This window comes from Rhinolophus hipposideros, assembly GCF_964194185.1.
Source record: "Rhinolophus hipposideros genome assembly, chromosome: 26".
NCBI classification, from domain to species: domain Eukaryota; kingdom Metazoa; phylum Chordata; class Mammalia; order Chiroptera; family Rhinolophidae; genus Rhinolophus; species Rhinolophus hipposideros.
Genome location: NC_138072.1, coordinates 7,935,594 through 7,963,341, shown reverse-complemented (window position 1 = coordinate 7,963,341; position 27,748 = coordinate 7,935,594). Strand labels below are relative to the sequence as shown.

The following is a 27,748-nucleotide window of genomic DNA, read 5'->3' as shown; positions in this document are numbered from 1 at the left end:
ATATCTTAGGTAGATACCCAGGAGAGGGATTTCTAAGCCATATGGTAATTCTATTAATTTTTTGAAGAACATCTATACTGCTTTCCATAGTGGCTGCACCAATTTACATTCCTACCAGCAATGTATGAGGTTCCTTTTTCTTCACAGCCTCTCCAACACTTGTTATTTCTTGTCTTGTTAATGACGACCATTCTAACAGGTGTGAGGTGGTATCTCCTTGTGATTTTGATTTGCATTTCCCTAGTTGCTAGGGAAGTTAAGCAGTTTTTCATGTATCTGTTGGACGTTTGTTTGTCTTCTTGGGAGAAGTATCTGTTCGGGTCCTTGACCCATTTTTTTAATTTAGTTGATTGTTTATTTTGTTGAATCGTATGAGTTCTTTATGTATTTTGGATATTAGTCCCTTATTGGAGGTGTTGTTTGCAAATATTTCCTCCCATTCTGTTAGTTGCCTCTCTGTTTTGTTGATGGTTTCTTTTGCTGTGCAGAAGCTTTTTAGTTTGATATAGTCCCATTCATTTATTTTTGCTTTTATTTCCCTTACCTTTGAAATCAAATTCATAAAATCCTCTCTGAGCCCAGCATTCATATGGTTAGTACCTATGTTTTCTTCTATGAAGTTTATTATTTTAAGTCTTATGTTTAAGTCTTTGATCCATTTCGAGTTAATTTGATATCTGGTGACAGATAGCAGTCTAGTTTCATTCTTTTGCAGAGGCTGTCCGATTCTCCCAGCACCATTTATTGAAGAGGTTTTCTTTTCCCCATTGTATGCTTTTGGCTTCTTTTTAAAATATAATCTGTCCATATATATGTGAATTTATTTCTGCATTCTTAAATCTATTCCATTGGTCTTTGTGTTGTTTGTCTGCCTATACCATGCTGTTTTGATGATTGTCACTTTGTACTATAAATTGAAGTCAGGGAATGTGATACCTCCAGGCTTGCTCATTTTTCTCAGGATTGCTTCGGGTACCCAGGGTATTTTGTGATTCCATACAAATATGAAGATTTTTTTTGGTTATGTTTCTTTAAAAAATGCCATTGGGATTTTGATGGGGATTCCATTAAATCTTTCTATTGCTTTGGTACAGATTTAAATATTTGGGGGTTTCTAGTAGATTCAAGATGAGTTTCACATGAGGATGTCAGCCATGGGACAGATACATATTTTAAACCAATAGCTGTATGCCAAGAGCATACCTGTGAGGCATTAATTTTTGTATGCTTTGTCATGGCAAGGGCTCAGAGTTCACTGATTAAATATCAATTTTTAGATAGTTCTAGACTGAAAGTATAACCATCATACATAATTATCTGGATTTTGAATAAGGAGGCTCTTGATAAATTAGTGTCAGTTGTGAATTAATATTAGAGGGAAATGGAAGAGTGGATTGTGTAGAGAAATAGAAAATGATTTATTCCTCTCGGGCCAGCATGCCTCCCCAGCGTCTGAGACACAGCCTGCAGCGGGAGATGCCCGCCTTTGATTCCTGGGCTGCTTCTGTGTAGCGCTAATTACGGAACCCTTTGGAGGATGATGTGCCTTTGTCGTCGTATAGAGTTATGAAAATCACAAACCTGATGCTTTGGCCCCGTAGGAAGTACTGTTAGATAACTCCAAAATCATCATATTGTGTACTGAGAACAGCCTGTGAGAACTAATATTTCCTAACTTGTGTGAAGTTCTGATGATCAGTGAGTTACTTTACTCATTTGAAAACAAAACAACAACAAAGCAACAATCTAAGGATGGTAGTAGACCATCTAAAAAAGCACACCAATTTTCTGAAAATAGGGATTCTTTGTTTGTAAATGAAGTTGCATAGAAACCTTAATGTTTTTTCAATAGTCATATGCCTTTGGGGAGGTAGAAGAACTTTTATATTTGAGGAGTGAATATCTGAAATCACAGAATTAAATTTAGATATGTGTTCATTCATCCATATGTTCACACCACAGACATATATCTAGCTTTTATCTCTAGCTTTTATGGAGAAGACAGAGGTTCTAGTAGATATTAGGGTTATGGGGTTAACTGAGGAGATGTAGTTCTGCACTGAAGGGGCTTGTGGTTTACAAAGGGAGATAGAAATTAATCAAATAATCACATAAAGTATAAAATTGCAAACTTTAAACAGAATTAAGGTAAAAGTATATGTCACTAAGATTTTACAATAGGAACTTTAATATAAATTTTAGGATCAGGGAAGACCGTTTTGGCTGATGACATTTAGGGTAACATGTAGACACTAACTCAAGAGAAGACTAGAGGAAAAAGAATTCCAGAGGGGATGACATTGTGAAGCATGTGAGGAGGGTAAAGTTTTGGTGGGTTTGAAGAAATAAAAGAGGGCCAGTGAGGCTGGGACACAGTGGAAGAGGAAGAGAATGGCATAGGATAAGATGGGGAAAGATAGACAGGAGCTCCTTCAAACTGAATTCTGCAGGTAATTCGAGGATTTTAGCGTATAACTGTGATACCTACACAGTTGTCTTTTTTTTTTTTTCCTAGTGGTTATACTGGTGGATATTATTTAAATTTAGTAGTGTAGGCTTAAATTTTTTTTCAGAAATATTTGTGTCAAAATGACACTCATTATAAATGGGTTCCACTTTCACTTAACATCCCATCTTTTTCTCCGTGGAGATATACATATGTGTATACATACCTACATACATGCATACACACACATATATTATTTTTTTGATATCTTACTACAAATAATTCTTATATTCTACACCACTCATTTAATATGCATCATGAGTATTTCTCATATCACATGAAAAACACTCATAAAAAGCATTCTCAAGGGGTACATAACATCGATAGTATGGATATACGGAAATTTAGCCATTCATTTTTACCATTATTACCATGCCATTATTGGGCATTAAAATACCAAAATGTATTAAGCCATTCCATTATTGTTGGATGTTTAGGTCTATTATTTTTTTACTATTAGAAATAATATTGCTAAAATACAATTCTGCATATATCATTAATATATAATGCTAAAATTTGTTAAATTAAGTTCAGGAATATTTTTTAAGACTTGATTGGCATGCGTTGAAAATAATGCTTTCAAGAAAAATCACATCAATTCATATCTCTCCTAACAGTACACAGATATGTCCATCTCTCTGTAGTTGTACTAATTTGACAGGTAAAAATGATAAGTAGTTTAATTTGCATTCCTTTATTTGTGTTGAGATCACACATTTTCCATATGCTTAGGATTTGTTTGTCTTTCTTATTTGTTGGTTCACACACTTTGCCTAGGAAATTTTAGAGGTTTTAAAATGCGTTTTCATTGTGTGACAGCTTAAAAGTATGAATAGTAATTATTACTCATTACAGTCAAATATTTCAATCATTTATCTTTTTGGTGTGTTTACAAGGTTTAGAAAATAGTGTTTTTGGATTTTTGTAAAAAATATTTTTTTCTATACAGAGTTCAAACATGTATTGCTTTATTTTCCTAACTTTATCAGAGATTTAAATGTGTGATGGTGCTTATTCCTGGGCCATTTATTGCATCTATAAACTGTTTCTTTTTGAGTCCTCACTGCAACAATTTAATCTTTGTGCTTTTAACATCCTAAGTATTTAGAAAATACCTTTCTATCTTATAGGTGACATTCCCATCTTCTCCCTCCAGCTTATTACTAATTTTAGTTAAGAGTGTGAAATATAATAATATATTTATATGTTTTGAAATATGAAATGATACGTACCAAAATACACCAAAATATTAACACAACGGCAGTGATGATCTTAAGATTTTCAATGATTTTAATTTAACTTTGGTCTTTATAGTGCCTGACATAGTCTTATAATTTATAGTAAATAAGTATTTCTTTTATAAGCATGCAAGGAATGAATGAAGCCAAAAGAAAAAAAAAAGAGGAGGGAGTTCGTAGTTCATGTCATCTTAGAGCGAAATTTTTAGAAAATTTTAGGAAAGAATAGGCCTTAAAACTCCAATCTCTCATGAGAATTGGGAACAAAAGACTTCAATTCATTAAGCGTGGGGTGTTAAAAATCTTCCACTTCTTTCAGAAGTCCAACCACTTGCAATTACTGTTTATTATCATCTTACTTTTACTTAAATCCCTTCAATTTGAAATGGTTCACTTTCACCTTTCTCTAATAATTTATCCCTTTATAATAATAGTTTCTTATTATCTTTTTGATTTGTACTGTTTCCTGTTTAATGATTTACTCTGTATGGCATATGTGGAAAACTTATCATATTAGAAAAATTATTATGCTATAATAACTTTGGTGCCATCAAACTGAATTAAATTATGTTTCATTGTAAATAGTAAAATGTATTAATTTTTTTAAAAGCCTTTTTATGCCAGCGAGGATAAATAAAGTTACCTTCATATACGTTCATTAAACACCATGACAGTACAAGCCAAAGTGACAGAATCGATAACAAATCAACTTACTCTTTCTGATAGCAATCCCTTCCAAGCAGTTCTGTCATAGCTTTCATTGGACTATGGATTCAGAGCAATGTATTGAACAGAATCTGTGCATTCTGCAAATAATTTCACCTTCATTTTGTGTGAAGATATGTAGCCACATCTTGGAATAATATGGTTTTCTTCAATCGGTTTAAGATGAAAATGAACCTGCATTTAATGGTGCATTCTGATGTTCCTTTGAGCGCACAGAAATTTATATTTTTTGGTATGCACATGAAAAGAAAAGTAAAAAGGAACAGTTGAAATTAATTTAGTAGTATGTCTTACGTAAACCAATATAACCAAAATATTATCATTCCAACATGTAATCAAAATCTTAATAATGAGATAGCACATTGTCATACGTCTATGTGTATATTTTACACTTACAGGATACTTCCAATCAGCGATCATTTTTATCAGAAATATTTAATCTGTATTTACATTATAAAGTTTTCAGTTAAAAAAAAGATTTCACATACCAACATATTAAAGAAGTTTTCCAGTAACAAAAATCAGCCGTCAATTTTTCATTAAAATTAATTAAACTGAAATAAAAGTAAAAATTCAGTTCCTTAGCCATGTTAGCCTCATTTCATATACACATAAGCCAATGTGCATAGTGGCTAATGTATTAGACAGTACAGGGTTAGAATATGTGTATAAGATGTCAGTGCGAGTGGGAAAGTTAAAACTTAAATCAGTGCCAAACTATCGAGAATGTTTTTTCTACTAGATTCCCAGGAATGTGAGGTAACTGATTATTTTTTTCTCATTAAATCAACTGGTTGTCTAGTTGGATCAACTGATAGAAATCGGTTGGTTTAGTTTTATGTGCAAAACATCTCATTTTTTTTCTCGGTCCTTTAATTTTCTTTAAGGCAAATACTTGTATGTACCTTTATTATGCAGAAAGCTATAACCCTTGGATATCCTTGTTATTCATGGACATCTCAATTTAACTCTTTATACACTAAGCTTCGATTAAAATAAAGAACATCTATATTAAGGGAAAAAATTCAGTGTAGTTAATGTGCCCCCATATTTTGTTTTTCTCAACTGTCTTATAAATCAGGTAAATAAGCACAATAAACATTTATTGAGTGATCCTGTAAGACTTTGGATTTACAGTTCCATCATTTGTGATGCCACATAGAAGCTGGCCCAGGAAAGCTCGAAGTATGTTGTATGTCAATGACACCTTCCTCAAGCTTAGAACAGCATTTCTTTCCCAACATTACAACTCAGTGTAATGGCACTTGGCAATATTGGCATTTCTGATATGACTTCTTTTGGCTAGCTCAGCATTCTTAAAAAATAAATAGTTTTTTTACTCTGTGATTGAAAGGGTTAAATAGTACCAATTCATTACTGCTCACGAAAGGATTTGTTTTGTTCTCATAAATCAGTTTTATTCCACATTTTTATTATTCCCTTGGGTGAGCTGCTCCAATTGAAATCAATACAATTGCAAGTGACACAATCAATCTAGATATTTGACTATGGATTGGAGATCCCCAGGTCGGTTTTTCAGCCAGTTTCTTTCTGATCATCTCCCCAAATAACCACATGTTCTTATGGCCATCGATGCTTTATGAACATGTTTAAATAGCAAATAATAATCTTGGTTTGGATCGCGACAATGGAAGCCTAAACAATGAGCAAGGATTAAAAGATGAAGATTGGAACATGTAACTATCACATTATTGATAAACGGTTCAAATTCCCTAATATTTTTCTTAAGATGAAGTTAAGTTTTAAAATAACTTTATTCTTTCTCTAAAAAAAAATTAATATGATCAGTAGCTGGAAACCGCATTCTCAGGCTACATTAGGTAAGTGATGAACTATTTCTCATCACAGAGATGTTACCTGTTTTCACATGTTTATTTCATAGTGAACCACACTAACTGGTCTAGGTTAACAATAAGAAAACAGTTAAGGCGAATAAAATTCCTTTGAAAGGATTCAAGCTGGTTCTTTTTATTTCTATAATTATCCAGGCTGAGAAGCCACCATCTGGGGAATTTAAAGGAGGAAAACAGTTCAACTTTGAATTAGAGAGCAAAATTGATTCAGTTGTTGCTCAAGAGGGCACCGCTTGTATATCAAACCCCTTTTCTTTACAAATTTATGTCTTATGAATCCTTTGCTTATTGAATGCTTATTTTGGAACTCATGGTACCGCATTATAGTTCTCTTGTCTCTGACTCCAGCCACTTGTTCTTGGTTCTTTAGCCAATTTTTTGCATAGGCACAGTTACACCTTTTTGCATTCATTTTCTTATATTTAGAATAAGGCAGTATTTGGTACACTTATCTGATTATTTCCTTAAATAATTACAAGGCACTACTAGCACCATAATTGCTTCTTTCAGCACATGTTTTAGCCTTGCTTATCCATTTATTTGTTTTCACCAAGATCTGTAGGAAGGGGATGAGTTGCGTTTTTGGCATATTATCTCTGGAAGTCTAAATAAGTCTTTCTCCAGCAGTTGAAACAGTAAACCCTTCCTATCAGCGAAAGAGTTGTTCATTCCTCCTCAGTTACTCTTATGAAGCCCTTAGGACAGGGTTATCACACTGCAGTCAAAGCAGTGTGCTTGGATTTCCATTTGCAAACTTGTTGGATACATGGAACTCGGGACTATCTGTAACATTTTCTTCCTAAGCCTTGCCTTTTCGGTAATTTGCATTTATAACTTTGAACAATGAAAGTCATGCAAAGCCCTAATATCAGTACAGTGCAGTGACGGAAGATCGGGCCATATTACTATAAAGTGTTCTTTCCACATACCGGGTTCCACTCTTTAAAAAGAGTTTACTTAAGAAAACCAGTATAGAAATTGGAAATGACTTTCTTTCCTCAGGAAGGCAGAGCATTTTTAAGAGGTAGTCACTTCCGTTGTTTAATTCACAGGTTGGTATATTTTTCCGTGAAGGGCCACGTAGTATAAACATATCAGACTTTGTAAGCAGCGCTCTGCCGTATATTCCCAGTTGTAGCATAGCAGTGCCTGAAGCTGTGTCTGTGTTCTAATAAAACTTTATTTATAAAAAGAGCCAGCTGGCCAGATTTGGCCTGGGTGCTGTAGTTAGTGGATCCCTGAGTTTATTATAATTTATTTAAAAATTTAAATACTGTGCGTATGTTTCCTTCGATATTTCAACCTGCTCATGATCCTTTGGATTTTATAAAAATTGTGCATGCAAACTTATAAATTCATGTAATATAGAAAAAAAACATTCACTAAAACCCCATTATCTATAAATAACCAATGTTAATAAATGGTGAACATCATTTCAGCACTTTCTCAATTCATGACTAGTCTCTTGGTAGCAACAATCAGAAAAAAAAAAAAAAAGAAAACTCTGGTGAAATAAGACACAATGAATTACTGCAAGAGAATTGAGCAGTTCAAAAAATTACCAGGAAGCCTGGAGAGCCAGACTTGTGTGAAAACCACAAATAACTTGGCTCAGACGAGCTTATACCTCAGGGAAGGGACAGTAGGATGCCCCCACTGGCAGTGACACCCCCACTCAGCTGCCCTGGAGAATTGTAGCTCTGTTTTCTAGAATTCCCAAGAATTCTAGAGACATCTAGAAGAATCCTGAACTAAACCTGAGTCATTGTTTCACTCTGTCAGGGTGTCTGGTCCCCGGGTGGAGGCATCTGATTGGCAACCCAATGGTCAAGGGCCCACATGAGCTTCGGTTACTTACAAAAAAAAAACACCATTCTGTTGTCTGTATCTATGAGTTTTGTTTTGTTTATTCACGTGTTGCTTCTTGTTTTACACCCCACATATGAGTGAAGTCATACAGTTCTTGTCCTTTTCCATCTTACTTATTTCTTTAGCATAGTACTCTTAGGATCCATCCATGATGTTCCATATGGCCGTATTTAATTCTTTATGGCTAAGTAGTATTCCACTGAATATCTTCTCTATCCAGTCATCTATAGAAGGACATTTGGGTTGTTTCATGTCTTGGCTATTGTGAATAATACTGTAAAGAACATAGGGGTACATATATCTTTACAAATAAGTATTTTGAAAAATTTGGGGTAGCTACTCAGAAGGGGGATTTGTAGGTCATATAGTAACTCAAATCTTAATTTTTAAAGGAACTTCTATACTGCTTTCCATAGTGGCTACAACAATCTACAGTCCCACCAGTAGTATGTGAGGGTGGTTTCCTTTTCTCTTTTTCCTTTATACATTTGCTCCAAGATTTTCAGCCTTTTTTGTTAATGCTATTATTTTTGCTCTTCTAAAGTTTTTTTTTTCTCCCCCATTTTTGTTAGGTATTTTGGGAGTACAATTCGGTGCTACTAACTTATTCATCCAGCAAGGTGATTAATATCCACAGTTTAGAAATTGTACATAGACTGTGATGGCATTTGATCATCTGCCCTCCTGGTATTCGTGTCCTGGTGTAATCCTCTCCCCTCGCACGTGGTCCAAATACATGACTTACTTCTAAGCATTAAAATATGGCAAAAGGGATGGGATGTTGGTTCTGTGATAACATTACCTGAGACTCTTGGTGAGAGACTCTCTGTCTTGCTGGTTGTGAGAAAGGAAGCTGCGACATTGAAAGGTGCCGATGGGAAGGGAACCAGGGAAACCTCCCATGGACAACCACCTAGTAACTGAGGACAGCCTTCAGACAATAGCCAGTGAGGAATTGAGACCCTTAGTTCCAGCAGCTGTAAGGGACCAGGTGCTGCCAACAGCCACCTGAGTTGCAAGGGACTCTTCCCCAGTATATCTTTGGCATGGGACTCGAGTCCTGGCCACCCCTTCATTGCAGCCTTTGGAGACCCCGAGCAGAGGACCCAATTAAGCCATGCTCAGAATGCTGACCCCCAGAAACCATGAGATACAAACGTATGTTATTGTGAGCTGCTAAGTTTGTGGTACTGTCATTACACAGTAATAGATAATTAGTACAGGAGCACATGACTGAGTAACTAGCAGGTAGCAGTCACCAACAAAGCATGGTACAATTATCACCCAAATATTGTGACCCCCAAATGGTGGTTCTGCTGTAATGGGCGATCTGTCTCAAGCGCATATAAGTATCTAAAAAGAAAATGATGAACATTTCATTAAGAATTGGTGATAGACTCTGCTCTGAGATTAATTATGATTGTCGAGTTATCCATTCCATCGCAATAATACTAAAGGATTAGCATATTCAGTATGTTTAGTAAGTCTTTACTAGAAGCCCAAAGGAAACATCTATTAATCAGTCATGTTCGTGTCCAGTGTGTACTTTGGAAGCTGAAGACCACATCCTGTGGGAGCATATTTGCCCAAATAGCTCTTAGCTGATTGAGATAATATCAATAGTTTGTTCATTTGGAAAAATAACACTTTGTCCAAATGGGGGAAAAAATAAGTCAAAGTAAAATAAAAAATCTGACTTGTCAGAGTATAACATAGTTAATGAAAATGGACCATATTAATTTACCACAGTCATAATAAATCTCTGAATTCATTCTGTGTGTGTGTGAAAGAGATTCTTGTTAATAAAACAAGATCCTTTTCAGAAGATCTGATTGACTGTGGTATATGGAGCAAAGTTAAGGAAAAGAAACCACGCTCCAAAGGACGTTAAAAAATATTTACAATTTTTAGAAGGGTAATTTTGCCTCACTAGGCAAACACTAAAAAAAATAATAACCAGAAGAAAAACAAAAGATCCCCAGTGTCCATAGAGCCATTGTTCTTGGTCACACATGAGCTCAGACTCAGGTCAGATGTTTCTGAAGCACCTTTTAGTGAGTGATGAAATAGTCTACGCATGCATTCCTTCACCTGCCACTGTCATTCTAGCAGAATGACCACTTTAAAGAGGAATCAACGAAGTGCAGCTTTTCCTCAATGACAACTAATTAAAAACCACATCAGAGTAATTACAATAATGGTAAGAAATACCATGCATTACCAGAGTGCCGTAGTTCTAGAAGCCCTAAGTGGTTCACAGGTTACTTCTTTCTTTCTTTTCAAAGTGTTTTGTGGAGAAGCAGCTATGTAGGTATAGGTCTATAAATATTTCCTACGTTGACAAAAATGTAAGGGCAGGAATAGGTCCCTTTAACCATATATTAACTTAAACAAATACCCAGTGCCTTTTCGATCTCTACAAAAGTGAAATCTATTAGAATAATGGAGTTTGGAGGACACACTTACCTTTTAGGTACTATAATTTGAAATGATATCTTAGAAAGAATAAATAAAAGTAACTTACATAGGATTATGGGCTATCTAGAGTGATCTAGAATTCATAGGTCACATTAAAGACCTTATTTTCCATTTGATGTCATTTGATTTTGGTATTGGTGGGATTTTGTGATAGTGAAGCAGAAGGGAACAACACTGAAAGGAAGACCTCAATACAGGACAAATCTAGCTTTTTCTTTTTAAGGCGAGGAGTGGGAAAATTCGTTAACACTGTTTCTACCTTAAGGTGTAATTGGATTCAGAAAAAGGCTAACTTAAAGCAGGACCAGGTCTGACATGCAAAATCTTCATAAGGTAACAAGAATCAGTTTGGTTTGTTCGCTGTCATTTCTCATTATAATCTTTGTCATGAGAATGGATTCATGTTGTGCCGTTTTCTGTTCTTGTTACAATCTTTGTCACATGAATAAGATATCAGGGTATTAATGCCTGGCATACAGTTTTCCGTGTGTGCTGGTACTGTACAAGACTGCACTGACCTTTGCAATATTATGTACTCTGATTGGTTGTTCATGTCACCTCTTTCCCACAAGTTAATAAGGCTGTAAAAAGCAGAGAACTGAAATGGCCAGCCAGTCAAATTATAGAATATTGAAAAGGTCAGAGCAGTACAGCACAAAGGAAAAAAAAATTATGGAATATATGGTGCATTAAAATTCTTGTGACAATGATTATAACGAGAATGGAAAAGGATACCCATTTATGCTATTTCAATCTACAGAACCCCACCGGATGATAATCCCGAGACAGCCATCATTTACACATCCCTGAGTCATATATACATGAGAAATTATCTACATATGCTAGTTTTTGCTTCAAATGAGAATTGTACAGAAAACATCCTGCTATTCAACAATAAGAGCATTACATATAAGATTTTAGCATTACAAGTGGACATTGATGTTAACATTTTAATAGGGCTTCATATTTGAAAGTGATGGGAGGGTTCTTTGCCAGTAAAATCTGTAGGAACGTGAGCTTTATTTTGGTTGTTTTCTTCATTTACTTTTTCATCGAAAATAAGATAGACAAGTAGGACTGAATGAATTAACCTTTTTGAAAATCTTTCAGAATGTGGAGTGTCCTGAAACATCATCTAGTTTACTTAAAAATTTTACATGAACTGTAAAAAACATGTTTTCGCCTTGTGATGCATGAAGTCAGCCAATATACAAAGACTCTTTCCTTCCCCTGCCTCCTCAGTGTGTGTGTGGGGTGGGGGGGGGGAGAAAGGAATACTGAAATCAGAAATCTTTTTATGTATATTTTAAAATTCCTCACAGGTATTTTTCGTCTCTGAATATATATCTGGTTTACGAGTTAGCTTTACACTTTCTGAAGATGTATTATTTCACTAATGAAGTAAACATTTTATAGCCCAAAGCTAAATCTAAAGGCATTGATTAATAAGGATGCCTAATGTGACTTAATTATTTTTGGTAAGCGGAATAAATGAATTTGGATTATTACTTTAAGACCAGTTTGAACATGGATGAAATAAACCTAAAATCCGTGGTTCTGCATGCTTAAGAATAATCACCAAGTCATCCTGGGCACGACTGCCCGACATTCTCATGTATCAGGTCTGGAGTGGAACTTAGCTCTGTGAATGTTGGTTAAGAATTCCCAGGTGATTTTGATGTAGGTGAATACTGGAACACTGCTATGGGCAACCCCATTCTGCAAAGAGCCTAGTTAAAACAACCTTCTGTGAAAGCCCAGTGGGGCTGACCACAGACAAAGAGGGTGAAGAGGGAAACTCCATTTCAGACTCACAGTGCATGGGGAAGGGGATGGGAATGGGGAGCTGTGATTCCAGAACACAGAAGCTTACACGGGCCTGTACCTTCCACTTATACTCACAAATAGGGTCAGTGCTGCGGCCAACCAGATAGGAATGGTCACCTGTGATAGGAAACGCTTATCATTTTAGCATTTTCCAGCTTGATTGTTGAGGCTGAACAAACGGGACTGAATTTTCCAGTCCACTGAAAACAAAGTATATGCAGCGAAAGGTAGAAGAAAATCACACTCTCTCAAGAGGAGGGGATCAGAGAACGTGCATTTTGAGAGATTTTCCCAGCATCTAGGAGCCCAAATTGTTCAAGTTCAAAGGAAGAAAGAGAGGGCAGGGAGAATGAAGTGGAGGAAGTGCCCAAATCTGTACATCTTTTACTGATTTGCGTACTGGAAATGAGCTTCGTTCAGGGTTGAAACCCTGTATGTTGGTGGGGGTAAGAAAACATGCAACTCACTCAGCTGCATGGCTGCTGGAGATGTACGAGTTCTTTTTTGAGCTGAACAAAATGGTTTATGTAATTGCATACTTCTCATAATTATTGAGTAATTATATACTTCTTATAATTACTGAGTAATCATTGTTCTATAACTAGAACTTAATGTTACAACTAATTGTATAATTACCATGTATTAATGTTTTCTGGGAAACTTAGACTAAAGTGGTATTTAATATATTTTCCGGGGCCATGCTATTTTCAAAGCTGGCAATAGTGTTTGTTTTACAGCTAGAAATTGGCTTCAAAAACCAACAAAATGCAAGGGAAACAAAGCTTCCCCAATATTTTAATCATAGATGTTAACTCATCCATCTTATATTTACAGCTAGCTTGGAATTTGTAAACTTGCATTCTCTTGGCCTAGATTTAGAATTTTCATTGTGGTTTTGTAATTTTCATTATTTTGAAAGATGTGCACAGTTATACTTCACAGGTCATTGCACATCTGCCCAGGTCATGCCAGATAATCTGACCATTTCAAAATTTTACAACGGGACATGTGGCAATAGCGGTAGTTGTTTCCTCTATAACTGAAAAGACTTCCCAGGAGCTAGGCATTATGGGAACTTATGGAATCCTTCAGATGTGGCTGAATTAATTTTTCATAGACAGTGGTTGAAGTGATTCATATTTAATCTTAACGAAGTTTCTTGAATGCGGGAACTATGTCTTATGCGTTTTGAGCTTATTTTTATCTGCACCTACCTAAGTCTACTCCTGATGAAGGTGGGGTTCAATAATCTTCCATCAAATTAAGTTGACTAGTTGTAAAAATCCTATGGAAGCTAATATATCATAATTTGGAAATGTCTTTTCAATGCATCGTGAAGTTATCAGAGGCTACTTTGCAGGTTTCAGAACTTCCTGCTAATGTTTTATGCATATATAGGTGTACGTTGTCCATTTTAGGTATTTAGAACCATTCCTAAACTGTGAGTATGTCTTTATCCTATTTTACTAAAAATGAATAGGGATTATTATTCCCATGTTCTAGTCTGTAAATGCTATTTATTCCCTCTGGGAAAGATTAAAGGTGCATATAATAAAATGTGTTTTGGCAAAGGGAGATGGCTATTTGAAATAAACATTACTGTTCTTAATGGTTCTTTTTTTCCTGTGTTGAGAGTAAGTATAACTAAATTTTACTAAATTTAAGCGATATTTTGAAAAATTTGCCTCATGTAAATTTCACGAAGCATCTAACGTAGAAAGTGATATAAATGTTACAACACAATTTTCACTTTCTAACTCTTCTTAGCCTCGGATATAACCTCGTTGTGTAGGAGAGGGAAATGAAACACTGTCCTCAATCAGCAGAATTTTCCTGTGTCTTAGACGTGCTGAGGTTTGAGAATGGGTTTGCTGGAAAAGAAAAGTGATTCTTTTATACAGCCAGGGAGCCTCTGCATTTTCCCACAGAGCTAAAAAGTAGATCTTCTGATCAAAGTGGGCATATATTACTTTCCATCCCCAGTTTCTTTTCAGGATATTCTGACCAATTCCTATTTAAAGGGGCTTTAGATAGAAAGCAGTCAACTCCCCCTCAAGCAAAATGAGCAGAAATTACCCCAACTGATGATACATAATATATATGACTCATATATTTGACTATATTTATATCCAGAACAGTTCTTTTTGGGGAAAAAAGAGTGTCATTTCCTCCTAGTCTGCATATCACAGAAAATTCAAGAATTTGAAAAACCCTCAAACAAATTGTAAATAATTCACCAAGCGATCAATTTATGTCAGCACAGTATTTTTTACTTATATGTGTGATACTAGGGATGTGGCTTTATACTGTCTGAGAATATCAGTGCAGTTATTCTGACCCCTGGGATGACTGAATTTGAGAACACAATGTTCACTCAGGTAACATTACGTTCACAAAATAATCAAATAAAAGTGGGTGCCTTGACAGTAGTCTATGGGACGCCTCTTAGGGTGCTGATGGTGTAGTTCTATTTGGTACTGTCTATTTAGGAATCCAAGACAATGTTGAAATAGTAGCAGGAAAGAATCCTTAAAGTATGCTGATTTTAATAATTTTCCTTTTTAATCAGCAGATGATAACTACACCCTTCTGAATGACACACGGATCATGCATAGTGGTGAAGAGACTGAACTTTGGGTGCTCGTCGATGGCCTGGTTCCTTTTACTAACTATACTGTGCAAGTGACTGTTTCAAATAGCCAGGGCAGCTTGACCAGTGCTCCTGCAGCCATTGCGATGCCGCCAGGGGGTGAGTCTGGGAACAACATTGGCTCTCTCAATTTATATAAATGTCTGAGAACGGAGTTCCTATTGAACACCTCGTTCATTGTTAGAATTAGTGTTTAAAAAACAAAGACATATGGGATTTGGTCTCTTTGACTAATGCCCAAAAAGCAACCAACACAGCCAACTTTATTTGTGAAACAAGGAAAATAAAGGCATACTTCTCTTAAAAAAAAAAAAAAAAAAAAAAAAAAAAAAAAAAAAAAACAAAGACAAACTTAGAGGCTTAATTTTATTTTTGGTGGGTCTATTGAGACACCTTTATGAATACTGTTTTGTTGTTTCGTTGAGACTTCTTTCACCTCGCACCATGTGTGCATATGTCTCTTGCTTTATGCATGTTCGGAAGATCGGGTAATGCTTTTTTGTTTGAGACTTTATTTAGATTCAAAATGTATACTTTCAGTTCGAGCTTTAATTTTTTAAGAAGGCTCTCATTCCTGGTTTCTTTAGGAACTCATTTTGAGGTATATCTAACCCTTTCCATTTGGCAAAAAAGGGCAGTGTGCGAGTAATAGAATAGGAAAACTCTGCTCACACGACTGGAAAGATACATACACACACATGCATAATTCAGTTAAACACAGCGAGTTGCCGTTGCTGACTCAGTACACACTGTGTGAAGGGATCTCCATGGGTTAGTCGAGGGGCTAATATTATGTAAACAGGAAGAAACTGAAGTGTCGTTTTATAAATGTCGTTGTAAAAGTGAAGTTGACATCTCTGCTCTGGGCATGCTCGTGTCACGGTGGCCCCCAGGTCCACACTCTCTGGGCACCGTGCAGTCTTTCACTTGATGTGCTCAGAAATCCAGAATCTGGGAGATGGCCCTTCACCAAAAGAGGAAGCAAAATGTCTTCAAAGACAGACAATGATTTGCTCAAGTTTATTACAGCCATTAGATGCACTTTTTCTTTTTTTTTTTTTTTCATCATTAGATTGTTGTTGATTACAATTAGGAAACTTATAGCTTTGAAATTATCTTTTTTATGACCTTGTGGCAGTTTAAAGGTGATACTTCATTGATTAAATAGGTTTTAGTTCATGCTTCCTTTTACTTAATGACCTGAAAACATATTATCCTGATTTACACATAAAATCATGCTGAAAAGCATGTGGCATTCACAAGAATATGTGTGTTTAAGTAGAATTAAATTAGTACTGAGAGTTATTAAAGAAATCTTCCATGCCTTGTCCAGTGAACTGTGTTTCATACTGAAATGAATAATAAATGAAGCGATGTACAGAAGCAAACCAACTTGTGGGCAGAGAAGGTTCTATATGCTATTTACTTTTCCATTATATTTGGATTGTTATCATTATTACCATTTCCTTGATTTCAATATTAGATCTCTTTGATGGTGATGTTGAATTCCTACTATCTCTCAGTACTGGGTTATGTACAAATCGTAATGATAATACCCTTAGCTATGTATTTTTCTCAGTGTAGTTTAAAAGCATAATAGAAGGTTTGAGCAAAACAGAAATGTTTTTGTTTTTTAACTTTATCAAAGGTTTGCTATCACATATGGCCTGGAGAACCTCCTTTACACTCCTGATCTGGTCGCGTCCTACTCATTTTTAAGATTTCAAGTTAGAAATGGGTCCATCAGAAAGCCATCTTTTTTTTACCAGCCGAGGCTGAGATAGGGCCCTTCTGTAGCTTCTGTGTCCCACTGTAGAATCACATTGTATTGAAAGGACCTATCTGATCTGACTGTCACAATTACTGGTTATAAGATTCTACACAGCTGGGACGATTTCTTATTCACATTTTTATCTTCAGTGCCTAGACCAACCCTGACACATGGTACGTGTGTAATGAATAATGGGTGACTGAATGAATCCATAAATCAGTCAAGATAGCTTAATTATGAGTTTTAAATTGTAAGTTTGTCATTGCTCAGACCTACTCAGGACTCATCTTCTACCTAAGAATCTTGTATTGTAACCAACTGTGGGGAACGTGACCTCCTCTGAATACTCATGCAGTGTAGGAATGGGGTAGCCATGCAGATGTGAGGGGACCCAGACTGTAAGGACAGCAGGACCGCTGAAGATAAGAAATGCCCTGAGATGGCACCAGCTCATCACTCTTTGTGTCCTTCCCTGTAGTGCTTCCTTTTCTTAGGCAGGCATAGGATGAACACACCTTGGTTCATACAGGGATTTAGAAGAGGACAGATAAGGGGACACTGTGTACCCTGGTAGGTCATCTCTCAGCGGCTGGTTAGGGGACATCTTAGCTGATATTAGCTCTGTGTATTTGTCTAAGAAGAAGAAAAAATATGATCAATGTGCAGTTCTTATATACCAATTTTACCTTAAAAAGGGCAGAAAAAATTTAAAGAAAAACTAAAATCCAACAATATCTAATTTCAAACCCTAGTTAAGTCCATCAAATCTTCCAGTTTCATTGCTCCTGCTGTTTAATGAAATTAGTGTTGAAAAGAATAAAACTCAACTTTGACCAAAAGAAAAAAAACAGAAAAACATGATTACACCATATGATGAACAGATTATTTTGAATATAGAAATTAAGGAAAGGGAGAGCATAAAAAGAATAGCTCAGTACATACATAGTAGAAAATCTCAAGTAGCATATACTTTTTTTTTAAAAAATGAATTTCAAATATTAATTTGGGCAACTGGAGGAGGTTTTTTATTCCAATTATATAGCATATCCTTAACTACTTCTATGTACTCAAGTTTTTGTACTTCTGCAGTAACTATATTTTAGGTGGTTTGTAATAACATAATGTTTGTACTTAGCACCAAGACACTCTTAGAAATGAAGAATATACTTAATCCAAGCTCTTGAATAGCATTATAGTACAAGTTCAAGAGTTCTAGGAAAAGAATTAAAAGAATAAAAACGGAATCCAAATGTTAATCCATAAATATGAAACTTTCCTGTGACCTTTACCCCCTCGAGGTCTGGAGTTACTAATGGGGTTAGGATTTCAACTCTTAATGGGGCTCCGTGCATTAGTGTTTGGTATGCATGGAATTCCGCATTTCGTTTAATAAGTGGTTGACATTGGTGATGTCCCTTAATTTGCTTAAATCTAATTGGCTCTTTTATCAGTCAAACCTGTATGGATTGGCAATTGATCAGAAAGGGTCAGCCATGACTCTGCATGTAGTTAAACGATGGGACCACCAGTTACGGCCGCAGTTGCATGATAATAAGCAAAGGAAGAACAAATGAGCTTAGAGGAGGGAGGCAAAGAAGCTTAGAAGTTTTGCAGGATCTTCAAGTTCAGAACAAAGGCATTATAGAGTATATAAATTTTAAATACACTGCATTTTGCCTCCAGACTTAAACCTTTTTTTCCAGATGAACTGAAATCTTGTCTGAAACTGTCTTTGTTACATCAAAGAACTACTCAGAAAGCTAAGAGAGACAGAAGAAGCATAAAAGGGCATAGTTTAAAATGATTAGTGACAAATTCCATACTGATGAGTTAGAAACAGATTTGTTATGAAAGTTTTATATTTTTCCAAAAGAAATAATTTTATTCTATTTATCTGTTTCTGACCTGCTTTATTGTAACAGTGAAAGGAACTCAGAGCCACCTTCCATTTGTAAACTCAATCCAGTTTTCTATGACAGTAAATAATTTGTCATTTATACCTTCCAATTGATGAGAATTACTATATTCTACAAACTTTGAAAAACTACTAAGCCAGAGGAATGTTTTTCTTTTCCAAAGGTGCTTTACTAGAAAATAAAAAACGAGGAAAGGCAAATGGTTGTGAATGGTTTGTTTCAGAATTTGTTTTAGTTTGTCTCTCCTTTCTTTGACCTCTCACCTCAACGCAAACAACGGTGAAAGAAAAGGAGTGAAATCTATTTGGAATTAATAATTAGGCACATTGTAAAAGCATAGACTTTGGAATCCTATAAATTTAAACTTGATTTCACTTCTTTCCCTCACTGGCTGGGAGACTATGAGCAAATCCACAGATATATCTGAGCCTCAGTTTGTTTATCCATAAAATAGGCATGATGATAATTCCCACCTGATAGAGGGTGAAACAGCACAATATACATGATAAGCTTAGCACAGTGCTTGTTTTGATAAACATGTACTTGTGACTCAATTTGTTCTATTTTTTTTTTTTTTACCAAGACTTTTTGGCCTCGTGTGGTATTATGATTTATAATAAGAAATTCATTTGTAATTATCACCCCTGTTTCTGACACAGAGCCCCTTGGAATTTTCTAAGTGATGAGAGCTATACTGTGTGTTTTGTTATGCTAATGAAATGATTTTTTGGAAAGCACCTACGGTATTTCCCCAAAAATAAGACCTAACCGGAAAATCAGCTCTAATGTATCTTTTGGAGCAAAAATTAATATAAGACCCGGTATTATATTATATTATATATATATATATATGATATGACATTACATTGCATTGCATTATATTACATTACATTACATTATATTATATTAAAGACCCAGTGTTATAGTAAAATAAGACCAATAAGACTGATATTAATTTTTGCTCCAAAAGATGCATTAGAGCTGATTGTCTGGCTAGGTCTTATTTTTGGAGAAACACGATAAGGATAGGGACTGGTTACAGTGGAGCCAACCAGGTGATTAGAAGGTTAGAACTTTCAGTCCCATCCCCCTGACCCCCTGGGATGCAAAAACAATGTGAGATTAAGTTTAATCACCAGTGGCCCAGATTCAATCAGTTGTGCCTCTGAAAGGAAGCCTACCTAGAAAGACAGAGCTCAGGGAACTTCCAGGTTGGAGATGTAAGGAGAGTGGTATGTTCAGATGGGGTGCGAAGCTCTGCCTCCTTTCCCTATGCCCTGCCCTATGCAACTCTTCCATCTGGCCATTCCTGAGATACAGGTTTTGTAATAAACCAGTAATCTAGTGTGTAAATGGGTTTCCTGAGTTCTGGGAGCCCCTCTTGCCAACTAATCAAACCCAAGGAGGTGGCCATGGGAACCCTTTGATTGGATGACAACCTGGGCTTTGCAGGGCATCTGAAGTTGGGGGAGGAGCATGTCTTGTGAGACTGAACCCCTAAGCTGTAGAATCTGATGTTATTTTTGAGTAAATAGTATAGAATGGAGTTGAATTGTAGGACACCCAGTTCGTGTCCGGAGCACTGCTTGGTGGTGGTGTGGGAGAATTACCCCATACACACTGGAATTGGGTACATGGATGTTTACCCAAGGCTGGAAAATTCCCTACAGAGAGAAAGCAGGAGAAAATCAGCATCTTTTGCATATGCTGGGGAGATTAGGATAATTTGGTCCTGCTACATCCCAATTTCCTCCTAATATTCTCCTTAGAGTATTGACATAAATATGACCAGGCCAGCTAAGGAGTAGTTGAGATGTGTATTGGAGAATAAAGAAAACAGGAAAAATGAGAAATTATTTTTCATTTTGAAATAGCTTCAGTTATATTTTACATCAAGCTCTGTATGGGTTTGAGATCTCAATGGGCAGAAAAGGAGCATGTTTTTGTCTTAATAGATTTCTTTTTCAGTCCTACTAAGCCACTTAATGAATACAATTTTATGATTATGTTTCGTTTCCATTATATTTATATTTTATTCATAAATACATGCTTTGTTAATACGAGCCAAAAGAGAGGAATTTGAAATTATTTGCTAAATATTTTTCTCCCTTCCTTAATGTTCCTGAAATATATATTTTAAAAAGTATAACTTGGAAATTTATTTCATCATCACTTAATAGGAATTCTTAGTTGTTCAGACCATGCACTTTTGAATAACTAAATGACATGTTTGGTTTTTAAAATGTAACATAATTTTTGGCCAATAATATTGTTAGAAGAATGTTAACCACTGATATTTCATAGACTGAACTACTAAATTAAGTTTTGTTTGAATTTTTGGAGACTGGCTCTTTCGGTTATCTCTTGCTACCCCCGTACTTAGCAATTTAAAATGACCACTCTTTGTTATTCCTCATGATTTTAAGAGTTGTCAGTTTTGGAAACTACAGCAGATTATGCTGGTAGCTACAGAATTTGCCTTTGAACTAGAATAGTTGACTATCTATCTTGGCATGTTACAGAATAAACGGAAAATTGTATTCTAGTAATCTGTTGAGTCAGTTAAGAAGGTAGTAAAGAGAGTGTCTCCTATGTACCAGAAGAACAGGAAATGCTTTACAAGGAGCAGAATGACAATCTACTGAGAGCACTCTGCCCTAATAGGATGGGTGGGTCAGTGCTATCAGGTTCTCCTCTTGGGTTAAGTTTTCCAATAGCTCTGCTGTGAAAAAGGGAAAAGAAAAACAAAATCATTGTATCCCTCCAATTGGTAAGGAACTGAGTTTATGATGTTTAGCGTGACTTGCTCAGTGAACTGATTGTTTTCATTCAGTTATTGAAGGAAAAAGAAAACTGAATTTTTTATTTTCCCTTTTTTCTCATCTCAACCAAAATCCCTTTTGAAGACCTCAGAGGAGGGGCTGTGGGTAGCACTATGGCCCACCCATGAGGAGAATGGTATTATTTTGTGACAGGCTCTGTAAGAGAATTAGGAGCAATTAGAAGCTCAAAAATCAGGCATAGACCTAAAAAAACAAACACACAGGGTTACAAATCAAACTCCATTTTATCTTCCACTTTCCTCAGTCACTGCAGCATTGAGAACTATGAAATACTCTGTGTCTTTTAAAATCTATTCAGTACCTTGTCAAGATGCTACATTTTTTGTTTGTTTTATAAAATGTAGATGTTTGCTTGCAGTGTGCAGACAGATCCCATCAGCATGTGTTCTCCGTTTCTCATCTGTGCGGAACCCATTTGATTTGTTTGCAATATGTAAGTTGAAAGATCAACATGCAAGTAGCCATGAGGTATCTTAAAAAGGAAAAGGATGCAAAGGGATGGAAATAGAAAAAAAAGTTAAGCTGTAGGTTAGAAACTGAATAGGCTAAGATGTCACCTTATTCAGAGGGTGGAAGGGAAGGAAAGATTAAGTGCCTTGTATAATGTAAGAGCCACAGTGAAGATACAGCATTGTGAGGAACTGCATTCTTTAAAAGAACAATATTTTAGCACATAAACATACGGCTTGTCTTCACCTTTGGTGTAGTAAAAGCTACACAATTTTTATTGCATCCAATTCATAGGAATTTTTAGAACAGTTGTGCATAATGTTTTATTTTATGCATGTCTTCCAAATGGGCTGCTGTTTTTCCGCTGGAAAAATCAACCCGTTGAAAGTAGGTGGATTCAATGAATGAGAAGTATGTAAATTCTTAGTAAAATAGTGTACTTTTGAGAACACATACCAGGCCATTTAGTGTAACCTGTGTTTTCTCCCAAGTATGTTGTGAGACTAGAACCAAAGCATTTATAACTGCCTTAAACATGCTCTCAAATCCTTTTCTGAAATATCTTCCCTTTACCTTCTTAGAATTGATAGTTTATTATGCTGTGTGTGTGTGTGTGTGTGTGTGTGTGTGTGTGTGTGTGTATAAGATTATATTACAACACCAAAGAGAAGGATTCATTTCTACTTTATAGTTTGTGACATTTTCCTAACTGGTCATATTCACTGTCTTCACAATGAACTTCCTGCTTATAAAACCTCTTTAGAAAGGAACTAACTTCTGAACCATGGAGAAGACTGTAGGAAACTTTGATGTGTTCTTAGCATGGACACAAGGAGCCTCCAGCAAAGGGCTGCCAGCTTCCCACATTTGCATAGGCTCACGTGGTTTTGTATAGAAACAGTGGCCTTGTCTTATTTTGCACCCTAGTTGTTCATCCTTTCCGCCCTTTCTTTTGATTCCACGGTTCCAATTTCCCTCGGGCACCATGGACTCTCCGTGCTCAGAGCCAATGAGAAGCAGTAAACTAGTAGAGCCAACAGAGGCATATGACGTGTTTTGGGTTTGAATCTGGGATTCAGTTGAATCTGCTGCTGGTCACATTGTCCCTCAAAGAGTCTGAGAATGTAGCCAACATGGAAGACAGAGTAGATATCAGAGAAGGAGGTAGAATGGATTCTGGTGACATCATTTATCCCTTCAGTCAGCCTCTGCCTGAAACCAGCTCTTTCCCTAGACTCGTCTGCTACAGGAGCCAACCCCTTTCATTATTAAACCTGTATGTGTTGGGAAGGTTTCCTTCCACTTGAAAACAAAAGTGTTTAACCCACAAAATACTTGAGAGAAAGGAAAAAGAGTAGAGAGCATTTAGAGAGGCATCGTGACTTCGTAAAATCATGCCAAATTGTGGCCACTCCACAGGTGTTGGCTGTAGTTTGAGCTCTCAAATGCGGAAACCTCAGGAAGCAAAACTGATTTGAACTGAAATGATAAGCGACCGAGACTGTGGCATCACTGACCCGCTTCCGAAGGTGCTCCTCAGCGTTAGGTTACCCGGGAATGTCCTGAGTCTGCGTTCACGTCTCGGGGTCCTGAGCTGTAGCAGCAATTCCTGTGCTAAGGAGCTAATTGAACTAACCGTACTTGATTCTGATGAAGGCTTCTCATTGCTAAAACGACAGACCTGAACTAGATCAGCAGTTCCCACAGCGGGTCCCAGACGAAAGCCACCGGCCCTACATAGGGACGTGTTTGGAATGCACACTCTGGAGCCTCGTCTTCAACCTGTTGGATCAGAAATTCTGAGGGTGGAACCGATCGATCTGTATTTTGTTAGATGCTCCCCAGGTTATCTAGTTGCATACCCAAGTTTGAAACACTCTGAACTAGGTCATCTTTAAAACACTTTCAAAGAAAAAAAAATACGATCTTGTCTATGACGCTGCCAGCCTTGTAATTGAGACACAAAGGGAAAAACAGATGAAACAGGACCCTATACTCCACTTGTCTTTGAAGTGGTTGCTCCGTTCTCGGGGCCAGAGGCCTTTCCAGTGTCAGGGGTCTGGCGTGTTTCTCACTGTCTCCCCGCATTGGGGGAGGAAGGGATGCTATGGCTAACCAGGTCCAGATGTTGATTTCTACCTGTGGCACCCAGAAAGCAACGGACATGATGTTTTATGCACCGAGGAACACTGTTCGGTCCTACTGTAAAGATGCTGTCAGCTAAATTTCCTCTGCTCTTCAATTCCTTCATGAAACATCTGTTGTAAGGAACTTCGTGTAACTGAAAGCTGAGTCTCCTCCCTCTGGGGAATTTTCTTTAATGAGCGCCTTGTGGCCACACTTCCTCTGCTGGGTTTTGAAAGGTGTCTCCTCGAGTCAGTTATGTCTTTATCGCAGATTGCATGGTTTGCGGGCGGTTAGACCTCTTACGTGAGATTTTTCCCTCCAAGAGTTCACAAGCGCAACTCCACAAAGCAGGCTGACATAGTTTTCCGTTGCCTAGAGAACAATTAACATTCTGTAACCTTTTATTAAATACAAATACAGGCGCACCCGAGAGACACTGTAGGTTCGATTCCAGACCACAGTGGAGAGAGTCACAATCGTTTTGCTGGTGGAGGGTCTTGCCTTCCGTTTGTGAAAAAAATACAATACTTGTGAAGCGCAATTCAATGACATGTGCCTGTAGTTTTCTTTGATATTGTGATTACTCCCAATTACCGTGTTTCCCTGAAAATAAGACCTAACCGGAAAAGAAGCCCTAGCATGATTTTTCAGGATGACATCCCCTGAACATGAGCCCTACTGCATCTTTTGGAGCTAATGTTAATAGAAGACCCGGTCTTATTTTCAGGGAAACACGGTAGATGGCATTTACTGGTGCTGCTGCTGTTTACCCATTCAGTTCATTCTCACAAACTCTGTGAAGAAAGTGCTATTATCATCCCCATTAACACGTGAGGAAACAAAGGAAGAGACTGCTTGCAATGCCTCTGTCAAGGTCATGCAGCCAGGAAATGGCATGTTCAGACCCAGAGTTCAGAAGCCGCTATGGGAGCCCCTGCTCTGCATTGTTTCTGTGAAGCGCCTTCCATGGGCCACTCACATTCCGTCTTAGCGGAAGTAGCACAGATTTCTTGGCCCCCTCGTGCACAGGGCTCTGAACATGTTACCCAACTCTACAGTTGTGTCACATATAGTTTCAGGGGTATCGTTTGCTTATGTCCGGTATCCAAAACCTGTGGGCAACAAACGAGAGAGCTGTCCTCAATGAGCTACACTACCCATGTGCTTAAAGTTTAAAATCCAATGAGAGGAAAGATATTCTGTTAAAAGTGTTATTTTTAGAGCATTAAAGCATAGGCGATGTTATGTAGCCCACACTCTGTATAGACAGCAAATACCACCTAGCCGGGCCCTCCTTTCCCAGTGTGGATAAAGTACTTGATTGCCCACCATGCATTTTGACAACCTTCATATTCACTTATACATGTCTATCTAAGATAAACTAATTAGGTGAAGAGAATATTAAAATGACCTGTTTGTTTATTTGGGACAAAAACTCATGTAACTTTAGTGAAATTATTTACTTTTCTGAATTCTTAGCTCTCCGCTGACATGAGCTGTGAATTCCGTTCTTTCTTTGGCTTGTAATAGAAAATATTAAGTTTTCAGATCTGATTTGCTGTTGCAGAGGCTTTTGTGTAGGTATGGGGCGATCTCTTTAGAATTTGTTCAACTACATTTACCCAAAACATTAGTGTACGACAGTCGTGTCATTATTGCTAATTACTAAGTTGTCCTCTCTTTGGGCCTATATTACAGTTGGATAATTGGTGTTCAGGCCTCTATATGTCAAGGGAAATGAATAGATGTGACCTTTGTATTGCACACAATTGGCAGTCTTGTAAAGAGAGACAATTTATCTAATAATGTTAATTTTATAATTTTTTAAAACTTCATTGAAAGAGTAAGGGAGACTATAGTTGTAAAAAGGAATGAATGAATGAATGAATGAATGAATCCTTTTCTCCCTCTATTCCATCTACTTTTCTGTGAACAGATTGAAAACATGACAGTCACATGAGGGCACTTACTCACACGTGGAATATCGGAGAACCCAGGAGTGTGAGCAGTATGGCGTGTAGGGGAATCGCACTGGTCACAGCAGCGACTATCTGCATACTTCGGGCTATCAGGAAAGAGGAACGCTTTTCTCCTCAAAGTCTGAGGTTGTGGGCATGACCACAAAAAGCGCTAGAACCTTGTTCACATGGTTGACTATAAATCAAGTATGTGTATCTCTTACATTGTGCATTTGTGAAGCGCATTGACTACAGTTCCTGTCAAACTATCTGAATTTTAACTTCAACGCCGCCCATCATCCCCGGCATTTTCATTTGCTGAATACGTGGCCTCAGGCAAGTTGTCTTCTCTAGGCCTCAGTGTGTTCATCTGAGAAGGGCGTACATAGTCCCATAACCATCCTCGATGGGTTTTGGTAAGGGATAAAGGATGGGCGGCGTTCTCTGACAAGATCAGCTGGCACATAAGTAGGTGCTCGACTATCTGTCTAAAGAGTGTAAAGCATGGTATGTAATAAGCACAAAATATACATAAAATATCACTATTTGGGTTGAAAATTAAACCAAGCCCTAAGCATCTACATGTATCTTTTTCTTGGTGATTCTAACAACGGCCTTTCAAAGCTCAGTGGAAGGACACAGAAACCTGGTTGGGGTGTGCTAAATTATAAGTGAGGACTAATCTGGGAATCAAAGATTCTCTTTGGGAGATAGAACCTGACTGGTAAGAAAAGCATTAGCTGTCTCCCTCTGTCTCATGCATTTGTACTCTTTGTCTTGGAAATAGCCTTCCCCACAGTTTCAGAGTCTTGATGTTTAATTTAACACAAAGGTCTTTGCAAAGCACAATAGGGGGTTGTTTCTAGTAGTTCTGGCATTGAGGAAATTGAAATGTACATGTTTTTTCTCATTTATCAAAGACAGGCAAGAATCTAAACTGACATTTTATATCAAATGAATTATGAACTGTGTACTTTGTACCTAGGGGAACAACAACTAAATTAGAGTTTGGGATAAAAAAGAGAGAGACAAAAATAGGATTTTAATAAAACATACAGTAATTTCTGTCACTACAGTGACAGGGCCCAACCCAGTCTTTTTGTGGAACTAGTGAACAGGCTATTCTGAAATCGGTAAGATTTAAGTATATTGGGGAGATTTTCTCAAAAAGGATTAGACCTAAATTATATCTTCTCATATACCCAGGCTTTATGACCAGTGAAACATTCTTGCTAATCTAAGCTTACTTTTTACTTTTTTGTCATTGCTTCCGTTCTTAGGGAACACGCGCGCGCACACAAATTCTGACTTCCTGAGAAAATGAGGTGAGAAGTTGCTTGAGGAAAAAAATAGTATATAAGATAAAGATTATCTTGTATGAAATTATGAAAGTGCCGTATGATTTTGTGCCATAAAAGATTATGAAAGTGCCGTATTCTATGTCTTCTGTTTGTCTATAACCCCTGCACACACTCACACATAAGCAAATTATCCTAGTGGTTAAGAATACGGCTT

General features: G+C 36.9%; 1 protein-coding gene across 1 annotated transcript in view; it reads left to right on the top strand.

Moving 5' to 3' along the window:
* The window catches only part of USH2A (usherin), a gene marked incomplete at both ends in the record, with an annotated part of 554,530 nt that overhangs the window by 323,131 nt on the left and 203,651 nt on the right, over window positions 1–27,748 (top strand). Inside the window, one exon of the mRNA XM_081039194.1 lies at window positions 15,088–15,267. Within this exon, the coding sequence (XP_080895320.1) occupies window positions 15,088–15,267 (180 nt within the window). The remainder of the gene's footprint in view (window positions 1–15,087; window positions 15,268–27,748) is intronic.